The sequence below is a fragment of the Cyprinus carpio genome, chromosome B18, assembly GCF_018340385.1.
Source record: "Cyprinus carpio isolate SPL01 chromosome B18, ASM1834038v1, whole genome shotgun sequence".
Taxonomy (NCBI): domain Eukaryota; kingdom Metazoa; phylum Chordata; class Actinopteri; order Cypriniformes; family Cyprinidae; genus Cyprinus; species Cyprinus carpio.
Window position 1 is genome coordinate 21442074 of NC_056614.1, and position 18726 is coordinate 21460799.

General features: G+C 38.7%; 1 protein-coding gene across 3 annotated transcripts in view; it reads left to right on the forward strand.

Annotated features, from left to right (window-relative positions):
* The window catches only part of LOC109079841 (tetraspanin-9-like), a 175473-nt gene that overhangs the window by 81276 nt on the left and 75471 nt on the right, over window positions 1–18726 (forward strand). For 2 of the 3 annotated variants that reach the window (XM_042744332.1, XM_042744333.1), the window contains one exon: window positions 17386–17465. In XM_042744332.1, coding sequence (XP_042600266.1) covers window positions 17403–17465 — 63 coding nt within the window. In that variant the 5' untranslated portion in view covers window positions 17386–17402. Of the gene's footprint in view, window positions 1–16421; window positions 17466–18726 lie in introns of those variants that run through there. The other variant, XM_042744331.1, reaches the window with a different exon arrangement.

Consider the following 18726-nt stretch of genomic DNA (forward strand, 5'->3'; position numbering starts at 1 on the left):
TCGTTTCGAAATCATTGGCAAATGACACTAATATTAAATGTATATTTTGAGAAAATGACAATGTTTTTTGACATTAGATGCATTTAAACCTGTTCTAGGGGACTCAAACACAATATTAGGACACTTTTAAATACCATATGACCTGCTCTTTAAATCATTTGAATACTTCACATTACAATTTCTGAGATTAAGTTGCAAATTCCAAAGAGGACTTGGAGGCAGCGTAAGAGACGCAGAGAAAACCAAGCAGCTGCAAACCAATCTGCAGACACCTGCTGACGGCTGAAATACATTAGAAAGCCCATCAGTACATATAATATCTTCTAGATAGACAGATAGATATTGCTCAGAAATTGCTTGTTCAAAGCTCAGATAACTCAAATGAAGTTCTGAGAATGACCATTAGATAAAATAAGTAAAAGCCGAATAATTTTAATAAAGCAAACAGTAAATCAACAATACATGCTTAGTTGTTCTTCCATAGCTTGAGACTTTTGTGATCCTCAGAAATATTTGTGTGTCAGATTTGAGATTTTTCTTTTAATTACTCAAAAGCCTTCTCTTTTTGTAATCTCTAGAGGACTTTTTATTGTTCAGAGGTCATTCTTTAAAGTTGAAGAAATTTGTATGATTGTCATACTTGTTTAGTCTAAAAGTACAATTGCAGGGCATTTTATTAAGTACATAAATATGAAAATGTATTTGTAGTATACTTAGCATGAAATATATGTATTTCAAATACATCAAGTATATTTTTTTCCACTAGGGTTGCCTTTCCTGTAAGATGGAAAATTCTAGTTTATTAGTTGCTTTTGTGTGTTTTATTCCAGATATCTTGGGAATTTTTTTAAAATACAGAACTATTTTTATATTAAGGAAAATACCCAACACCCACGTGTGACGCTTGTAAATTAGTAAACAATCCATTTAGTGACAGAAATGAATCATGGAGCTCTAGGGAATGTCAAGCTTGCTCGTGAGGGAGGGACGATTCATCAGTGAGTGCAAATTACATTTTGTTCTCCCTGTAAATATTTTCAAAACGCTTGCTTGAGATGAATGTCACAGTTCTGGAGGTCTCCCACTGATTGATCATCTGTTTCAACATGTGTCGTGAAATACAATTACTTGCTTCACAGATTTGACGGTATTTCTTATATTTAGTGTTATTCCTCTAGTGGTTTCTCATGGATTTTTTTTCTCTCTCCCTCTCATCCTCTTTACCTTGTTCTATTTCTACGCTGTCAGCAGACTTTAAAGAGAATTCAATCAAGGTGTGTTCCACACTCCTTGGCCTTGCCGATTTAATTGTAACACCATGAAATATGACTTGAGGTGGAAAGACAGGACAATAGGCGGAAATGTTGCAAACGAACGCAAAGTGCTGCTGTGAGTATGAAGCAGTGCAGACATCGCAGGTTTCATAGACGCAGATTCTTCAGCTTGACCTTTAAGTCCTCTTTGGTTTTTACTTTTGCTTTGTTCCAAACTGCCTGCAGTATTTTATTCACATACAAATACACATCATTTCACTGAAATCCCTTAACCTTGTGACTCAGTCCTGGCCTTTTTCGGCAGAAGTAATTATGAAGCTCCTTCTGTCATGCCATGGGAGTTTGCAATGAGAAATTATGGGCACTTCAACTTGGGCAACGCTTCACCTTGAACAATGGAAGTTTTGGCTTAATTAGCATCGCAAAATGGAATTAAAAAAAAAAAAAAAAAAAAAGACGTACCCCTAAGTCAACAGGGCCTTGAAATGCTGGAACGCAGTTCTGTCACATCCTTGTCATTCCCAGACAATGAATCAACTTGTATTTTATCACCTTGAATTTTGTTTTATGCATATGTCTGTGTTCTATGGTGCATTTTTAAGGTCATGCAGAAGCCAAAGTAACTATAAATCAAGAAATTCAGCAACACTTTTCCTGAATCACCTCACACAGCTAGGTGTTCTCATAAATAATCAAAGGCATCAGTTTACAGATACCCAATAGGACATGAGCACACACACACTTATACTGTACATACAAACCTGTGGAGTATCAGGAATAGCAAGGAGCCACAGACATCCTGGAGCCAAGGGACCCAAAGCAGACATCTAGAACTAGAATCACTGAGCTGACTTTGCAAGACTGCAAGATTTACACACACACACACGTTTTTTACATTTCTGTTATATTAATGCATATACAAATAAATGTATTGATTTATTTAAGACTTGAAGTTACTAGTACAGTTACCCTTCTCTTAATAGGAAAACTTTTTGCAGCTTTAAATAAAATAAAATAAAATGAATCAACTGGTTTTGGGTCGGTTTTGCCCTTGAAGTGCAGCTAAGCGAACCCACACACACTCACACACTTTTGATTAGCTGTGAGGGCATCTTCTATAAGCTACAAATATCTGTCTACTCTAATATTCTGCGGTTCTCCATAAAACCAATGGTTGAGCGATTATAGACAAAATTTACTGCAAATTGTAATATTTCAGGCCTAGAGCAATGTGTTAGAGATGCACTCGTGTGTAAACAAGCCCCATGTTTTCTTGATGTGGAGTAGTAGAGATTAGCTGGAGATGTTTTCATTCTGTTGAAGGTTAATGTGGGTAGAGGGTTGGGAGCATTAAAAATACAGCACCTCTCTGGGCAGGTTAAGAGCACAACCCGGTATCTGGTTTCTAATGGTGAGGATGCTGGGATTGAACCTGGCGCTTCCAGCATCATCTCCACTCAGTGTATCAACAGGGCTAAGGCTACGTAATGTGGTGTTTTTAGCCTGAAAATGTCTATAATTTATCTAAATATTTATGTTTTCCCTGAAGTTATTGCAGTCAGAATGGCCATAATGTGGACTGAACATCCATTCTTGTAGAGTAGTTTTGGTAAAGATTTATGTACGTATGCATGCATTGATTGTATTTAATTGTCTGTCTGTCTGTCTGTCTGTCTGTCTTTCTATTTCAAATTATATTAAATTCATTTGCACAAAATACCATATCATGCAATAGGATGGTCCAAAAGCACTAATTTTAAGAAACTAATTAAATATTCAAATTTTGTGCAATATTTTGATCATGAGGTTTAAATAAAAAATGGCATTAAAATCCTTTATGCTCGAAGTATGAATTGTAAGATGGCCACAAACCTAGTCTGCTGCCATGCATTAGGAAATTTAATGGGCAAATAAAAAATGCATTGTTGCAACGTCACAGTGTACATTTTGCATTCGTAACAATATAATTTTGAATACACTGTAAATATTATACATAGTATACAACCCACCCCTCGCATCCAGCAATATAACACACTCGCATTCATTCAGCTGAGGTTTAAATCAAAAATGACACAACAATGCACACGCTCATTGCAGCAGGGTCAGTAGACTCTTTTATAAGAGAGCAGTGTGACTCTCGACCTAAAGAGGGCAGATTTTTACCTGATCCACACACATAAGCACTCACATCCAGGGTGTTCGTCTGAGAACATGAAAAAGAGGGCTGATGTTACTTTACTCGAGGGTCTGCTTTTTGCAACCTGTTGGTTAAGCCCCATGCTGAAGCCATTTTTATGGTAAAAGATTGGCTGCGTGAAATTAAACTTCCAGCTATGAGTCAAACAATCAAAAACAGACGATAGTTTGGCTGAAACACATTTTTTCCTCCTAAATGGCTTGATTTTTCATGACACAGATGATGATTTTTACACATGGGAGGCAGATATTGTAATCCGTAGCCAGAGGGTTGCGGGGATGTTATACTTCGCCTATAAATCATGTGTGAGGTTTTGTGCCTCTAGAGAGTGATTTAAAAATGATGGTATCATGGCAAAGAAAGCTTAAATATTTTACCTCGTGCACACATGTCTCTGAAGTTTGCGGTGATCTGTCAGACCCCATATAGATCACTGTTGCTCAAGATATGGAATGATGGTGTCAACGTATGCAGAAGGTATTATATGTACTATTGGCCTTTCTAATGTATTTCAGCCGTCAGCAGGTGTCTGCAGATTGGTTTGCAGCTGCTTGGTTTTCTCTGTCTCTTACGCTGGCTCCAAGTCCTCTTGGGAATTTGCAACTTAAGAATTTTGGAAATTGTAATGTGAAGCATTCAAATTATTTTGGAAGAGAATGAATGTGTCTGGCAGGTTCATAATTAATTTTAATATATATAGAGAGTTTAAAGTAAATATAGTTTAGTTGTGCATACCTGTCACCTCTTCAGTTCAGCTGTTTTTTGTCCAGCTTTAGAGCTATTTTTAATCAACGGTACATTTCAGTTTATATAAATGACTTTATGCAGTGTGTTCAGCATTCGTAATGGCAGCTTAACTCATGATAGTTTAAATATTCTCTTGAAAATGATGGCATTCTGGTTGCGTTCACGTGTGATAGTTGCGACACGACTTTAGATGCAGTTTATTTCCCCAACAAAGCACTTTGCAAAACAAATATCGGAAGTTCATAGTTTTGCATTTCCATGCGCAGTGATCAGTATGCCGGAGATGTAACATAATTTAGAATCTGTTATACCTCAGCCATATTAAATACCTTGAGACTAATTTGAAATCCCCTTCTGAATGCAGACAAGGGTATCTGACTACAGGAAAGGCTGTCAGCAGAGAGCCAAGTAATGTTTCCAAACTCCTTATAGTGATTACTCAAAGTCAATAGACTTGTTAACAGTGTCATCAGTTTTGTTTATCGGCTGACATTGTGCGAACCAGAAGTTTGACGTGTTTGTAGAACGCGCTCATTAGTATCAGTGACAATTAAATGTTTTTTTGTGTGTGTGTAACATCTGCAGACTTATTTGTGGAGGTGGGTGTGAAGAATCTGTGGCTGTTTCCATTGAAATGTTTACTTTTGATAAAACCAGCTTTTGAGAACTAGATGCTCTTCAAAGTAGACTTTTATAAGCGCAAACTTTGAGTTTGTTATATCGTTGAATGTTTTTGAGTTATTTATTCGAGGTAAGACCATTTTGATTGGGGAAGCTTGGCTTCATCCCTGGAGAGAATCTCAAATCCTCCGCTGGATGGATTTCTGATGCAGATCCGAATGGAAGGTTTCTGGGGCGTGATGTTAGGCTCCGCTGCCTGTTCTGCTCGCCTCTCCATGCCATCTGCAGTCCTATTTGGAGCCCGTGAAGAACGAGCAGCTTCGTTGGGCCTCAGTAAACAGTGGACGGTCCCACATAGGATGTCTGCCATATATTGAGTCTCTGATCTTGGAGCTAAGATCATGGACTACAGGGAGCTGGCCATATTGCGATGCTGGGTAGGCCAGCTGGTGGGTTTACATCCCTGACACCAGTGACCATTGTCTCCTGTGCTCGTCTGAAGCTAATTTCCTACTGGTTAGCATAGCTTAATAATCATTACAAGTGGTCAAATGATGAGTAATTTAATGTTTCATTAGCTGTGAAGTAGCTTGGAATGAGGTAATTATGTGTTTGTGAAGTTTGATGGCTCTAGTGCACATAATGATTTTCTCAGAAGACATTGTGATGCTCATCTTTGCTTTAAACCTTATTTGTGAGTCTTATAATTTCATAATGATTCAAGGAGGACTCTAGAAGTGTCTCTAACTTTATACCCACAAGCCTGATATACACAATAAACAAGTGCCTTTCATAGTGAAGATGACTTATAAACATAGGAAGCATAAATTATAAAGTGAAGAAAGCAGACACTTCTCTTTGAAATGCATGAGGGCCAGTTATTATCTGCGTTGCAGTTCTTCTAGGAGGGCTCAGTCTGACTGGATGTGTATTTTATTTATTTTTTTCCATTTAAAAGTGTCTTCTTTTTTCCTTCTGTGTGCAAGCTAATGTTCATTTTTACATCTTTTTTAGCCATAGTTTTTGTCTGTTTGTCACATGCACGTTTATTCTTGTCTCATCTTTGTTAGCATTGACATGCCTTTATTAATAAACATTTTTGTATAACTAACTAACCTTAGCTTACTTCATCCACTGTTTTCAGCAAATGTGAAGTGGGACAACGTAAAAAAAAAGGAATATATTTCTGTTTGCAAAGCTAATTTTCAGCAGCCATAAATCCAGTCTTCAGTGTCACATGATTCTTTAGAAATCATTCTGATATGTTGATTTTGGTGCTCAAGAAACCTTTCTTCATGTATTATCAAAGTTGAAAACAGCTGTCCTGGGTAATATGTTTGTGACACTGTCATACATTTTTTTTCAGGATTCTTTGATGAATAGAAAATTGAAAAGAACAGCATTTATTTTTGGAATATAAATCTTTTGTAACATTATAAAAGCTTTTGAATCAATTTAATGTGCCTTTCCTGAATAAAAGTATTGATTTATTTCAAAATATGTTTTGTTAAAAGCATTTAAAGTGTTTTCTTGGTTTGCGTCTAAATTATAAGGAGTTTTCTGAGTAGTATTGATGCGATACAAATAAATCTTCCCTTTTTAAGGACAGGTTGGAAAATCTCGCTATAGCATCTGCCATCTTGTGTTTAATCCATATTTCCCTTTTACCTAGAAACATGAATCCTTATCCACACTAATTCTGGGTAAGCTTAATGAATGGACACATAAATACGCCATATAACAGAGCTTTGAATATAAGAGTGGTAAGCCACAAGCCTTCCTTGCTGTGTTGCATCCACAGCTGTAGAGGCAGTGATGTATTGTTGTAACGGTTTTGACCTCGAGGATCTGTATCAGCAGCTCCAGTTCCGACAGACCAGCTGCTCCCATTGAACCGCATGTTAAAATGCTCCCACAAACACCAAAGACAAGGCTGGAGCCCCATGAGCTCCATGCCTACCTCTGAAGTTTCTAGACTTCACCTTGAGCAGAAGTAAGCAGTTACCATAGACAGCTTCTTTCCCAATCAGCTCCATTTACAAAACTTTCCCAAAAGTTTCCAGTCCCTGTACGGACGTTTGTGTGTTTCTATCTCCAGACCCCCTGATGTGTTTCTGTTGCTGTTTCCATGAAACACAGAGGAGGATTAAGTGTGTGTCGAATTGCCCGACAGGCGCCACAGGAATACTGCCCCTTATAGGCTTTTGCGATAGCGGAAGGGATCATTGGTATAATCACATAGCTGCAGAGCTGGAAATAGGTTGTAGTTGTGACCACAGCATCCGCAGGTTCTTCGTGAAAGGTGAAGTGGACCGGCTGGCCGGCGTCACCCTCTCCAGGGATACACACGTGGTGGGGTGTGTTGGCCATAAACTACAACGCTTTTATCCGCCTCGCCCCCCTCTCAGATTCTGAAATAAACGTGACCCGCTCTCTTTCTCCTCTAATCTTGGGGGGTAACGGATGACTGACTGTACCTATCTATAGAAGGGGGAAGTGTTATTCTGGCTGTGGTCCTCTGATTTGTGTTTGACGCTGGAGACGACACGGAAATCTGCAGACAGCAACCTTGTGTCCATTCCGGCAGTTATTTGATGGATGAATTATAGCTGTACCATAAAATGCCTCAAGCTTGAGTGGCATATTCCATGCTGAGCAGAATTTAGGCTGCAGGTGCAGGAACAGGAACCTGTTGTAATTGGATGAGTGAAGGTCATCTTAACCATTTTGGAAGGTCTAACTTTTTGACAGTTTGACTGTTCCATTGCATATTCTTCACAAATCTGACTTGTCCCATAGTAATGTGTGCTGGGAAAGAATATGTGCTGTTTCCGTCAGATTTCATCATTCATGCACTTCAAGAAGCCTTTGAATAATCTTTTTTCTTTTTTTTTTTAAGTGGATGTCTGAGATGGTCTGCTTTTTAACAGTAATTATAGAAGCAGTAGATTTAATGTTCTTGGTCATTATTTTCTTGCCTATTGCTTTGTTCCAAGAACTATAAGCTCCCTAAACAGTCAGGGGAAATCAAAAGTTTCAGTTAGCTTGTCACTCGGGCAGTGCCCGGCAGAGTTGCACAGTTTTACTTTATCTACATTTACATTTTTGTGTCTAGCAGATGCTTTTATCCAAAGCGACTTGCAATAATAGAAAAGCATAAACAATTTGTCACAGAGCCAACAGCATTTGCAGTATACAATTCCTCACTTACAGCTAGATTAGGAAGCAAGCTAGAGTAGAGAAGAAGATCCCCCCCAGTATCCCCATTGGTTTAGGATTGTGGAGTTGTTAAATGTTGGTGTAAAAGTTGGTGTATTTCTTTAGCTGCTGCTTGAAAGTTGTGATGATTTCCGTATAGCTCAGGTAGATGGGTTGGCAGCTGATTCCTCCAGAGAGGAGCAGAGAGAGTCAAGGTACCGGAAAACAACTTTGTCTCTCATTGTGAAGAAATAATGTTAATTACTAATTCGTTCCCTCGATTTGCTAAATCGTGCGCACGATTTAGCAAATCGAGGGAACGCAATAGTAATCGTGTGCACGTTTTAGTACATTGAGGGAACGAATTAGTAAATTGTGCGCACAATTTATTTATTTTTTCTTGCATTTCATGTGCGGGGCTCTGCAAAAATCTATTATTTTATGCAATATTTGTTTGCAGTGCATTTTTGTTTATTAGAATGTGACACGTTAGCTTAGCAACATGCTAAAATCAAACTCAATTGAAATCAAGTGAATTGTGGGAATTTTTTAGCATGCAGGGTTGTGGTATATGTAGAGCTTTACATTTTGCTCACTCATGAGGCTCCCCAATCACTAGTCTGTATAATTTTTGATGTAGCCGTGCTGGTTTTATGTGAGTTGTATCACTCCGCAGCCTCTTTCTTCTTGCAAAATAACAGAATTTCAGCTCAAATCAATAATTCTCATCCATATGTCCATACAGTATTTATGTGGTAAGCAGGCATGTAATTAGCAGGAAAATGTACAGTTAGCCGGTCATTATCTCAAAATAAACCCCTTCTGGGGGATACAGGCTGGGTTTATTTTGTGATAATGTCCAGTTGGCTGAACATTTTACCAGCTATACTGTTTTAATTGACCATTTATGTACATAATTTGTAGGCAGTGTTCAACATTCAGCATGTCTCAGTGTCGTAGGGTGCATAACACTTTTATCAAAATGTCATTTTTCAGCATACGCTCTGTGAACATCAATTAAACTCAGGGAAGATGTAAATGAATAACCAACATCTTTGACTGAGTGGGTTTTTTCACATGTGCAATTATTCATAATAGTGAATGATTTGTTCATAGACACTATTATTATGCATTGACTCCCTGATCCGTTGACTTGAAGGGATGAGAAGTCTCTCTTGACCAAAAAGTGGAAATCCATGCTGTGCTCATTAATCTACACATGCTTCAGGCATTTTGATCTTGTTTATTAGAGAATTCATATACAGTGCTTGAACAAAGTCAACTTCGGTTATGTTTTGCAGGCCAAGCGTTTCCTCTGAGGCGGTAAATGCTAATGTCGGGTTGAAGTTTGTTTGCTCTACTTTGTTTAGGTTGTTCTGTCCTCTCGCTCTCTTACACGCTTATCTGCTGTTACGCTGATGGATGGGGCCGTGGGTTTGCCGTTTAAACTGGAGACTGAGGTGCCGGGTCCCGGGTCCATGTTTCCCACGTTCTTTCATTCACATTCTCTCTCTCTCTCTCTCTTTCTCTCGCCCTGCCTACCTGTGTGGTCTGCTGCTTTGTCAGCACGGAGCTGACAGGAGGCCCAGTCCTGTCGTTTGTCTCCCAGTGCCATTCGTGTTTGCTCAGAGAGCCGAGGTCATGGAGTCACGCTGCCTGCTGAAGAGTTTGGAGTAAACTCGATTTCAAACTGACAATCTGAAGTATTCTTTAAAATTTTCTGACAATGTGAAAATATACTTTTATTAAAGTGTCACAGCAGGACTCAGCAAGACCCCTTCATAACTGCCTGTAGGTTTTTGCCTGTTTGATTTCAGGTGTAATTTTGTAAAACTTTGACAGCATTGGTGGCAGAACTTAGCATTTTGGTAATTTAAAACGATTAATAAAAAACACATAAAAATAATTGAAATAATTAAACTTTTAAATTTATTCTAAACCATTAAATGGTGCTAGTTTTTCATTATTCATCCTAAAAGTTTAATTTATTAAGCATAATCAAACCAGCATTGTATGCATTACAAAGAACAACATCTTGTTTTCTTTGGCTTACTGATTGATTGATGCCCTCTAGTTGAATGCATAAACTCCTAATTTTCCCTCTCTATAAACACTTTTACAGATTGTCCGCCTTATTTGCTTGAATCTGTAGATAATGAGTGAGAACATTATCGACTCGTCGACATCCAGACATCACAAAAGGCCAGGCGTACCCGCAAATATCACATGAAATCGACATCTGACTCGAGTACAGAGATTGTTCACTTGTGTTTGAGAAGAAATGTGAATCTCTAAATATAACCTTTCATGAGACGCTGTTCTGCCAATTGCCAGACTTTTCGGAAATAATCTGTTAATAGGCACAAAATGTGTGACTGTCATTTGTTTGCTGTGTGGTCTAGTTTGGGGCTCTTTTTGTTTTCACACCTGCATACGTACACAACACACTAGCAAATGTTTCTGAACAGTGCATTTTCAAGGCCTTATCAATGTAATTATTGCACCACTATACATGGTGCTGTTTAAAATCATATGAACAGAAAAAATAGCTATTGATATTTCTGAGGTCTTATCTTTTGCTTTCAAATGGGTTTTCTGAACAGATTATGTATAGTTCAAGAAAAAAGGCCTTGACCTTGAATGAATTTATTCCTCTAACTGTTATTTGTTTATCTTCCTTAAATGTAACTTGTTTTTGAATATTTCTCTCAGCTGCCGAGGTCAGTCGCTCTTCTGAGAAGTTATAATTCTTACGGAATCTACTGTAGGTATGTGAAGTGGATAATAAACCATATCAAATTGGTCTAAGTCATATGGAAATCAGTTTTGACAGGCACTGGATTCATTCCAGTTCAATTTCTGTAATGCGTTTTGATTTTAAAAGTTCAGCTGGTGATTGCTAGTGGTTTTGTCTGTGCTTGGCCAAGAAATGTGTTTCACCAAAACTCATCAGGTAGCGTCTTTAACAGCTCTATTCTCAATGAGTTCAATTCAGTAATGAAGCTTTTACAGATGACCTAAACACAATTTCATCCTCTTTGCAGCAAAATTAGATTGCCTAATTTCTCAGATAATGTCTTGGGAAAGCTAGCACAGATATCAACCGCAGCGCAATTAAAGATTTTCAACTTATGAAAGCAACAAATTAAGTCCACAGCGAGTGGAGATAAGGTTCAGTGTTGCATTTATCTCTTTTTATGTCTTTGTAATCACTCCACAATGTAGCTTTACAATAATCCACTTAGGCAGACTTTGAACTTGTTTTTTTAATGGTTCTCAGTGGGTCTTAGAAGTGTCTTCTTCCCCCACTATTTTGTCCGAATGTTTGGCCTTTTGTGGAGCAAACTGTCAAAAAAAGGGAACTACTGAGGCGGAGATCAACTAATCATGTAGGCTCCATTGATTCACATTGGCATGGGGTTTGCATTATTGTATCATAGCAGGACGGTCTAAATTCACTTTTTCTTCTACATATTTCTTTTTACTTGACATTTGATCTCTGAGTTCCTCACTGTATGTGTTATTTGAAGTTGTCAGAGTAGCATGCACGCACACACATAAACATACACACACACACAAAATTAAATAACTGTTAGAATATTTTTTATTGTGTAAAGAATTTGGCTTTTGGACCAAAAGGCTTTAGGATTATGGCATGAAATGAGAAACACATTTAAATTGTAGTATAATCGGTGTGTCTGGTAACATCCTTCCACAGTTGTTTACTGAACTGTATGTGGTAAATCATTAATTTTTGACTGCATTAATATGTTTTTATTGGGTATTTTTAATATAATGTTATTTTAATTAGGTTTCACTGAAAAGGTGCATATATTATCTAATATTTAGTAGATTTCACTTTGAATTCTAAGAAACTCATATGTTTTACTGTCTATTTTTAAACTATTTTATGTGGATTGTCTCATTTTTGTTGAAAATGGTAAGTTATCTTACAATTAAACTAATTAACAATTTTTTTTTTTTCCTATGGTTCCTGAGGTCAGTTAATCTTTTGCGAACTTCCCTAAATTCAAATTTAAGCAAATAATAAACCATATCTTTTAAGTCTGTACCATATGGAAAACCTTTTTGACAAGTTTTTCATGGTTAATTACAAATAAATAAATAAATAAGACAAGCAAATAGCGCCTGTTTTGGAACCATAATTTTTTCCTTTTTCATAGAATATAATTTTTCCTTTACATTTAAATTTGTATATTTTAACTAAAGTACAACAATATGTGCAATATATAGATATTATACAAATTTTCCCTATTACGCTAATGTCACTTGTCCATACAAATGCATGTCTGAACCTTTAGGCCAGTGCTGTAAATTGCAGTCCTATCAATCCCTGCCACCACCATTCTTCCAAAACTTTAGAGTCAACTTTTGTATGAGTGTGTGTGTGTGTGTATGTGTGCTTGCACGCACATGCATGCCTACAAGACAACTCGTGCTTGCTTGTGTGTTTTCTGTAAGTCGGTATGAGCATGCTCTCTTATGGGTATCGAATTCAGCGAGTGGTCTTGAGCGTGTGCTCTCTGCACAGGACAGGATCAGGAGTAGATGGCCCGAGGGTTGGCCAAATGAATGCCCGTCAGCCCGCGTGCCAGCATTGACGCAAGCGATATTGAATCAGTCATTAACTGACTGATGACTTCAACCTGAAAGGCTCTGCATTTCGTAGCTTTCCACATGGGGTTTCCAGCTCTGAATAAAGCCCAATTCTTCAATCAAGACCTTCCACAGCGTTGCCAATAGCATTGATATTAGGGGCTGTTTAAAGCTGTGAATCGTGCTACTAAATGCACGGTGCACTGTGGATATCTGCAGGAAAAAAGCCAAGTAAATTAGAGGCCGTATTGTGATGAAACACAGCGATCGATGACAGCTGATCTAAGTAGCCAAATTAACCATTTCACACTTGCAGTTTGAAATGCTTCATTAGTGCCTACTGACCATTTAGTCCAGGGTCTCTGAGGCGTGACAGCAAAGCGAACTAGATTTATACTTTTCAAGTTTCAAGTTTAATTTATTTTACAGCATCAAAATAAAATAAATAGTAAATAGAGCATCCAAAAAATAAAAATAAAAAAGCAAATAAATAAGATCACAGCTAAAAAACAAAATTATATCCACGTTTAAAATACATAACAAAATATAAGAAATAAAACCAGATTTGTCCTCAAAAATCGAGTACAGAGATGGAACATCAAGGGACATTGTAAGTGATGGAGAAGTAATGTGTTTTGAGTAGAAATTTAAAAACCTGTAAAGTAGCAGCAGATCTAACATGAACTGGTAGGCTATTCCAGAGTTTAGGGCCTACAACAGCGAAGGCACGTTTACCCCTTTTCTTTAATTTAACTTTAGTAACAGTGAGCAAACTAAGATTACTAGATCTAAGAGCTTGAGAGGGGTTATGTTGGGAAATCAGTTCAGATAAATATGAGGGAGCGAAGTTGTTTAAAGACAAAGACAAAAACAAGGATTTTAAACTCCACTCCAAAACGCACAGGCAACCAATGCAGAGAAGCTAAGACTGGAGTGATATGGGTAAATTTACGTAGGCCCATTAAGAGTCTTGCTGATGCATTTTGGAACAACTAGAGACGGGCCAAGGTAGTGGTATTCATTCCACAATACAGGGAGTTACAGTAATCTAAACGTGATGATATAAAAACATGAATTACTTTCTCAAAGTCTTGAAAAGTGAAGAAAGGCTTGATTTTAGAGAGAAGACCGAGATGAAAGAAGCTAGATTTAACCACCGAATTTACTAGACTATCAAGTTTCAGCTTGCTGTCAAGCAAAACACCTAAGTTTTTAACAAGGGTTTTGGCTTGGGATGTAACAAAGTGATTACTGAGATATTTTAAGGGAATGCCACTAGGGGGACCAAAAAGTTTCTTTTCAGTTTTATTTTCATTAAGGTTGAGAAAATTTGATGACATCCAGATTTTGATATCCTTCATACAAGCCAACAAAGTGTCAAAGGTGTTGCTATCAGAGCGTTTAAGTGGCACATAAATCTGGGTATCATCAGCGTAGGAGTGAAACGAGACTCCATGCTTCATGAAAATAGAGCCCAAAGGGAGCATGTACAGAGAAAGAAGTGTTGGTGCAAGTATTGATCCCTGTGGGACCCCAATGGGAGATTAGCAGCTGGTGACATGTGGGTGCCTAGTCGAACTGGGAGCCTCCGGCCTTTAAATAGGAACTAAACCAACTTAAAACGGTTCCCATCAAGCCCACATAGGACTCGAGTCGGGCAATAAGAATAATATGATCTATCATGTCAAATGCAGCAGTAAGATCTAACAGCACCAATGCAATACCATCACTCTGGTCAGTTACCATATAGACATCATTTAACACCTTTAATAAAGCCGACTCAGTACTATGAAAAGTTCTGAATCCTGACTGAAATGTTTCATAGACTGAGTTTTTTAACAAAAAAAGAGTTTAATTGTAGTTGAACAACTTTTTTGAGAATCTTAGAAAGAAAAGGCAATTTAGAGATAGGCCTATAATTAGCAGGATCCGCTGGGTCAATATTTGTCTTCTTTAGAGATGGGACTACTAGTGCATGTTTGAGATTAACTGGTATGGTCCCCAAACTAAGTGATTTGTTGACAGTAGCCAGAAGAGGAAACCTTGAGGGGTGCTTACCGGAACAAAAGTCACTTGCACCATTTGGTTTGTGGTCAGCCCTCAAGTCTCTATGATATTCTTGTCCCTAGATATTTGTTTTAAGACTAAGGGTTTTTTTTACATAGAAAATATGGTTGTGCAAATATTTACATTTTAAGAATTGGCTCCCTTTCCAGTTGTTAATTGGATTTTGAATTGCATTTGCTACATCCCTGACCCTCAAGAGGTTGAATTGGAATTTGAATTGGAATGACAAGAGGTTCTGGAAAATTATGGAAAATCACTCTGTCTCTAAGGCCAATTAAACTTTTCATAAAATCAACCTAAAAAATCGTTAACCCAAGTATGAGCAATAGCCTAGTAATAGCTCAGCATGCCCCTTTATTTAATTTCATTTTAACCTAAGTATGAGCAATATAGTAATAGCTCAACATGCACTATTCTATTTTATTTTATTTTGTTTTATTTTATTTTATTTTATTTTATTTTAACCCAAGTATGAGCAATAGTAATAGCTCAGCATGCACCATTTATATTTTATACATTTGGAGTTTTTTTTTTTTTTTATTTTTTTTTACCACACTATATTTAGCAAAGATGATTTCGCGTTATTTTTTTATTTAAAGGAAAGATATTAACCTAAATGTTGTTTTATCTTGTTTGAACAGTTGTTCTCACAGGATTATGAGTTAGAATCTGGCATGCGTCATGTTCCAGTCCTATGCCCTAACTCACTCTCTCCATCATCTTTTCAATGTTAGGCATAAAAGGCATAAAAAGCATTATTTTAAGAGGCAAATAAGTAATTTTGTTCAAGTGAATATGGACCGAGAGAACATAAAGACTGGTCTGATGGTGCAATCACAATGTGATAGAAACTAATCTGGAATTTTGCTAATTAAAATTATATTTGCTCTCATGTAAATCACATTATTATTTAGCAGATGGCCACTTGCAGCCAGTACATTGCTTTATTTTTTCTAAAAAGAAAAAGGACATTGAAACAGTTCACATTTACAGTCTTTAGTATGTATAAAACACGTTTGCTGTGAGTGCACGGCATGCATCAGGTACTTAAGATGTAACCCTTTCATTCCGCAGAAAAGCCTGAAGTATGTCCAAGCTTATATCCAACGTCCATGATTGAAATAGTGCTATAATTCCTGAGACTGATGCACTGCCAATTTACCCATACTCCTTACACGGCAACGGGAGAGCGTGGATAAAAGATTTTAAAGTAGGAAACACCAGTCACGCACCAACCTTCACAAATGCTCACAGGTTTCACGTCACTGCCTCATTTCTCTACATATCACAGTTTTATTTGATTAGACCATGAATGCAAGGACTGAGAAATGGTTAAATTCTGAGCTTTATTTTTGCACATATTGTAACTTAAAGCTCCTTTTTTTTATTAACATGCTCACTTGTCAAATGTGCAGCCACGTGCTTGGTCTCATATTCATCTCCTGTCACCACCACCCCTCCTCCACCATCAGCTCATGATTTTTTTTTAATTCATCGTTGCCCTCCCAGACTCTCCCCTGGCCAGCCAGTTCAGTTGACAGCACCTAACTTGTATAGGCATAAAGCACAGTGATGATAAGCACATTAAAGCTGCTGTATCGGCTGGGGGAGGGGATTAGCACCAGCAGCTGCTGCCTTATTGGTGGTCTGAGTGGCAGGGGAGGGGCTGAGGGGAGTACAGGCAGAGAGAGAGAGAGAGGTGAGAGCTCAGTGTTAGGTTGGGAGGGAATGCCCACTAGATGCGGCTGCTGATAATAGCGCGGATCAGCACCAGAGCAGTGACTGAGAGCGCAGACAGAGAGAGGAGGAGAGGAGCAAGGAACAGTATGCTCTGCCAGAGGCTGGTAAAATTACAGCAACGTGATTGATTCAGGCAAACAAGGATAAAATAAATAAATAAAGAGAGCTCTAGAGAGTCTCTCAGAGCGCAAAATCCTGAGAGGAGAACGGGGGTGGAAGTTAGAAGGCTGTGGGAACTCATCAACTCCTCGTGGAAAGGCAGAGCTGAGGTCAGCAGACAGGAGTGTGGGATCGAGCAGCAGCTGAACCAAGCCGGACATTGCTTGGGCTGGGGGTGAATGCTCTTTTAGAGGGGTACTGAGGGGCGTAGGGTGAAGGAATACTGCTGAAACTTCAGTCACAGTCAACGCGCACCTGCTCGTTGGAGTTGCACTTCTGGATATTACAGCAAGGCTACAGGGCAAGCTGCCACATCCACTAGAGTGATTTTGCAAAGCCGCTGTCTGATTGACTTAATCCTGATCTTTTGTGGGAAAGAGAAAGACTAGCACTTTTGGAGCACTAGAGCGCAAGTTCAAGGTTCTGTTCAAGGGCTATTCTGAGAGACATGATAGAGAATGAAATAAAGAACGCGGCTTCCATTCCAGAGCATGGAGAAGTCAAGTAGTGAGGAATCTGCCATTCACCGTAGCCCCTCTGTGGACAGCCACGACTCAGACTTTGCCCAAGCCTCCACCTCCGGACGGCCATTCGGAGGACGAGGCTTTACCGCCGGCGCCTTTTACGGGTCCACTGGCCCACGTGCACAAACCGCTGCTCAAAGTGGGGCGTCCGGCGACGACAAAGGCAACAATAAGTACAAGTCTCCAAAAGGCAGCAAATACGTGGTCTTTTATCTGGATCTATCCTTTGTGTTCCTTCTAGAGTTCAAGAAGTGCAACATGGCTAGAGGCTGCCTGTGCTGTCTGAAATACATGATGTTCATCTTCAACCTCATCTTTTGGGTAAGTCACATTTTGAATTTCCTTGACTTCTGCTTTGTTCTTCATCCACAGGTAGTGAGGTACTAAAAGTTTGGTCAGAATTTGGTTACAAGCTCACTAATTGTAACAAGTGCACATTGAGATGTCATGGTGCTACTCCTCAGAGCGACCTGTGCCGGTACTGGGACTTTCCTGTCATGCGTTTTTCCTATGTTACGTCAGGCTAGCCATGCTCTCATTTACATTCTCGCTACTATTTCTGGCTGCCTTTGAGCCTCTTGGGGCACCCTGGGAAAAACTGTGCCACACTCCCAGAATGGGTTTAGCTTGCGACTTTGACGAGATTCTGCGATGTTTGCATAAAGATCGATATGTTCCTAACAACTTGTTGGGAAGTGAGAAACTTAAATGTTAGTTTTGTATTGCTTCAACAAACATGGTGTTTTTCTTACATTTTTCCCTTACATTTTATTCATTTTTTGGTGTTTTATGGTCTGCTGTTGATATATGATGATGGTTAGTCGGTTTTTGAAGCATATCTCAGGAAGATGGATATATTGGATTAAAATCTGATGGGAGAGAGTGTATGGAGGACATTGGGCTGAGTCTTTTATGCAGAGGCACTCATGCATAAACGCTAATCGCATAAGCTTACAAGGTTCGCCTCACACTCGTACTCTCAGTAATATCTGGGCCACATCTGAGTCACTAATGGAGTTAAGGAGTCTGCCAGAGCATAAAATACTTCCCCCATCCATCCACCTCTCTGTGACAAGATGTTTGAGTATGAATCCCAGAGCTTCAGTAAAACCCAGCTAAGTTGTGAAATGTAGTTCAGGATTGGTGGCCTGTCACGTTACCAGAGTCCCGAGACTTGTTTTGATCTCGGAAAAGGCTTTAGTCTTAAAGGTGTGTGTGCAAGGAAGAGAAACCTGGTGGTGTCACAGAGCAGGTACTAGAGTCATTCCCAGCAGGTCATTTTGCTTGTGTAATCCTACTGTTTTTCACTAGAGATAAACCCAGAGTGACAACCCCACAGAGGTGCTCACAGCTCAGCGGGGCATAAACCCATTCCATAGCTATGAGAACAGATGGTAGATTACGGTCAAAGGTTGTGAGCTTTGATGCAACGTGATTTTGAAGTCCCTGAATTGCTCTCTAAGAAACAAGGTCTAATAACAAGGGTTAGTTGGGAGAAAGTGTCTGTGCATTAGTAGCAGCAGCAAGAACCACTTGGCCGCTGGCAATGCAGCTCCTGCTGAGAGGTAATTTAGATGTTCTG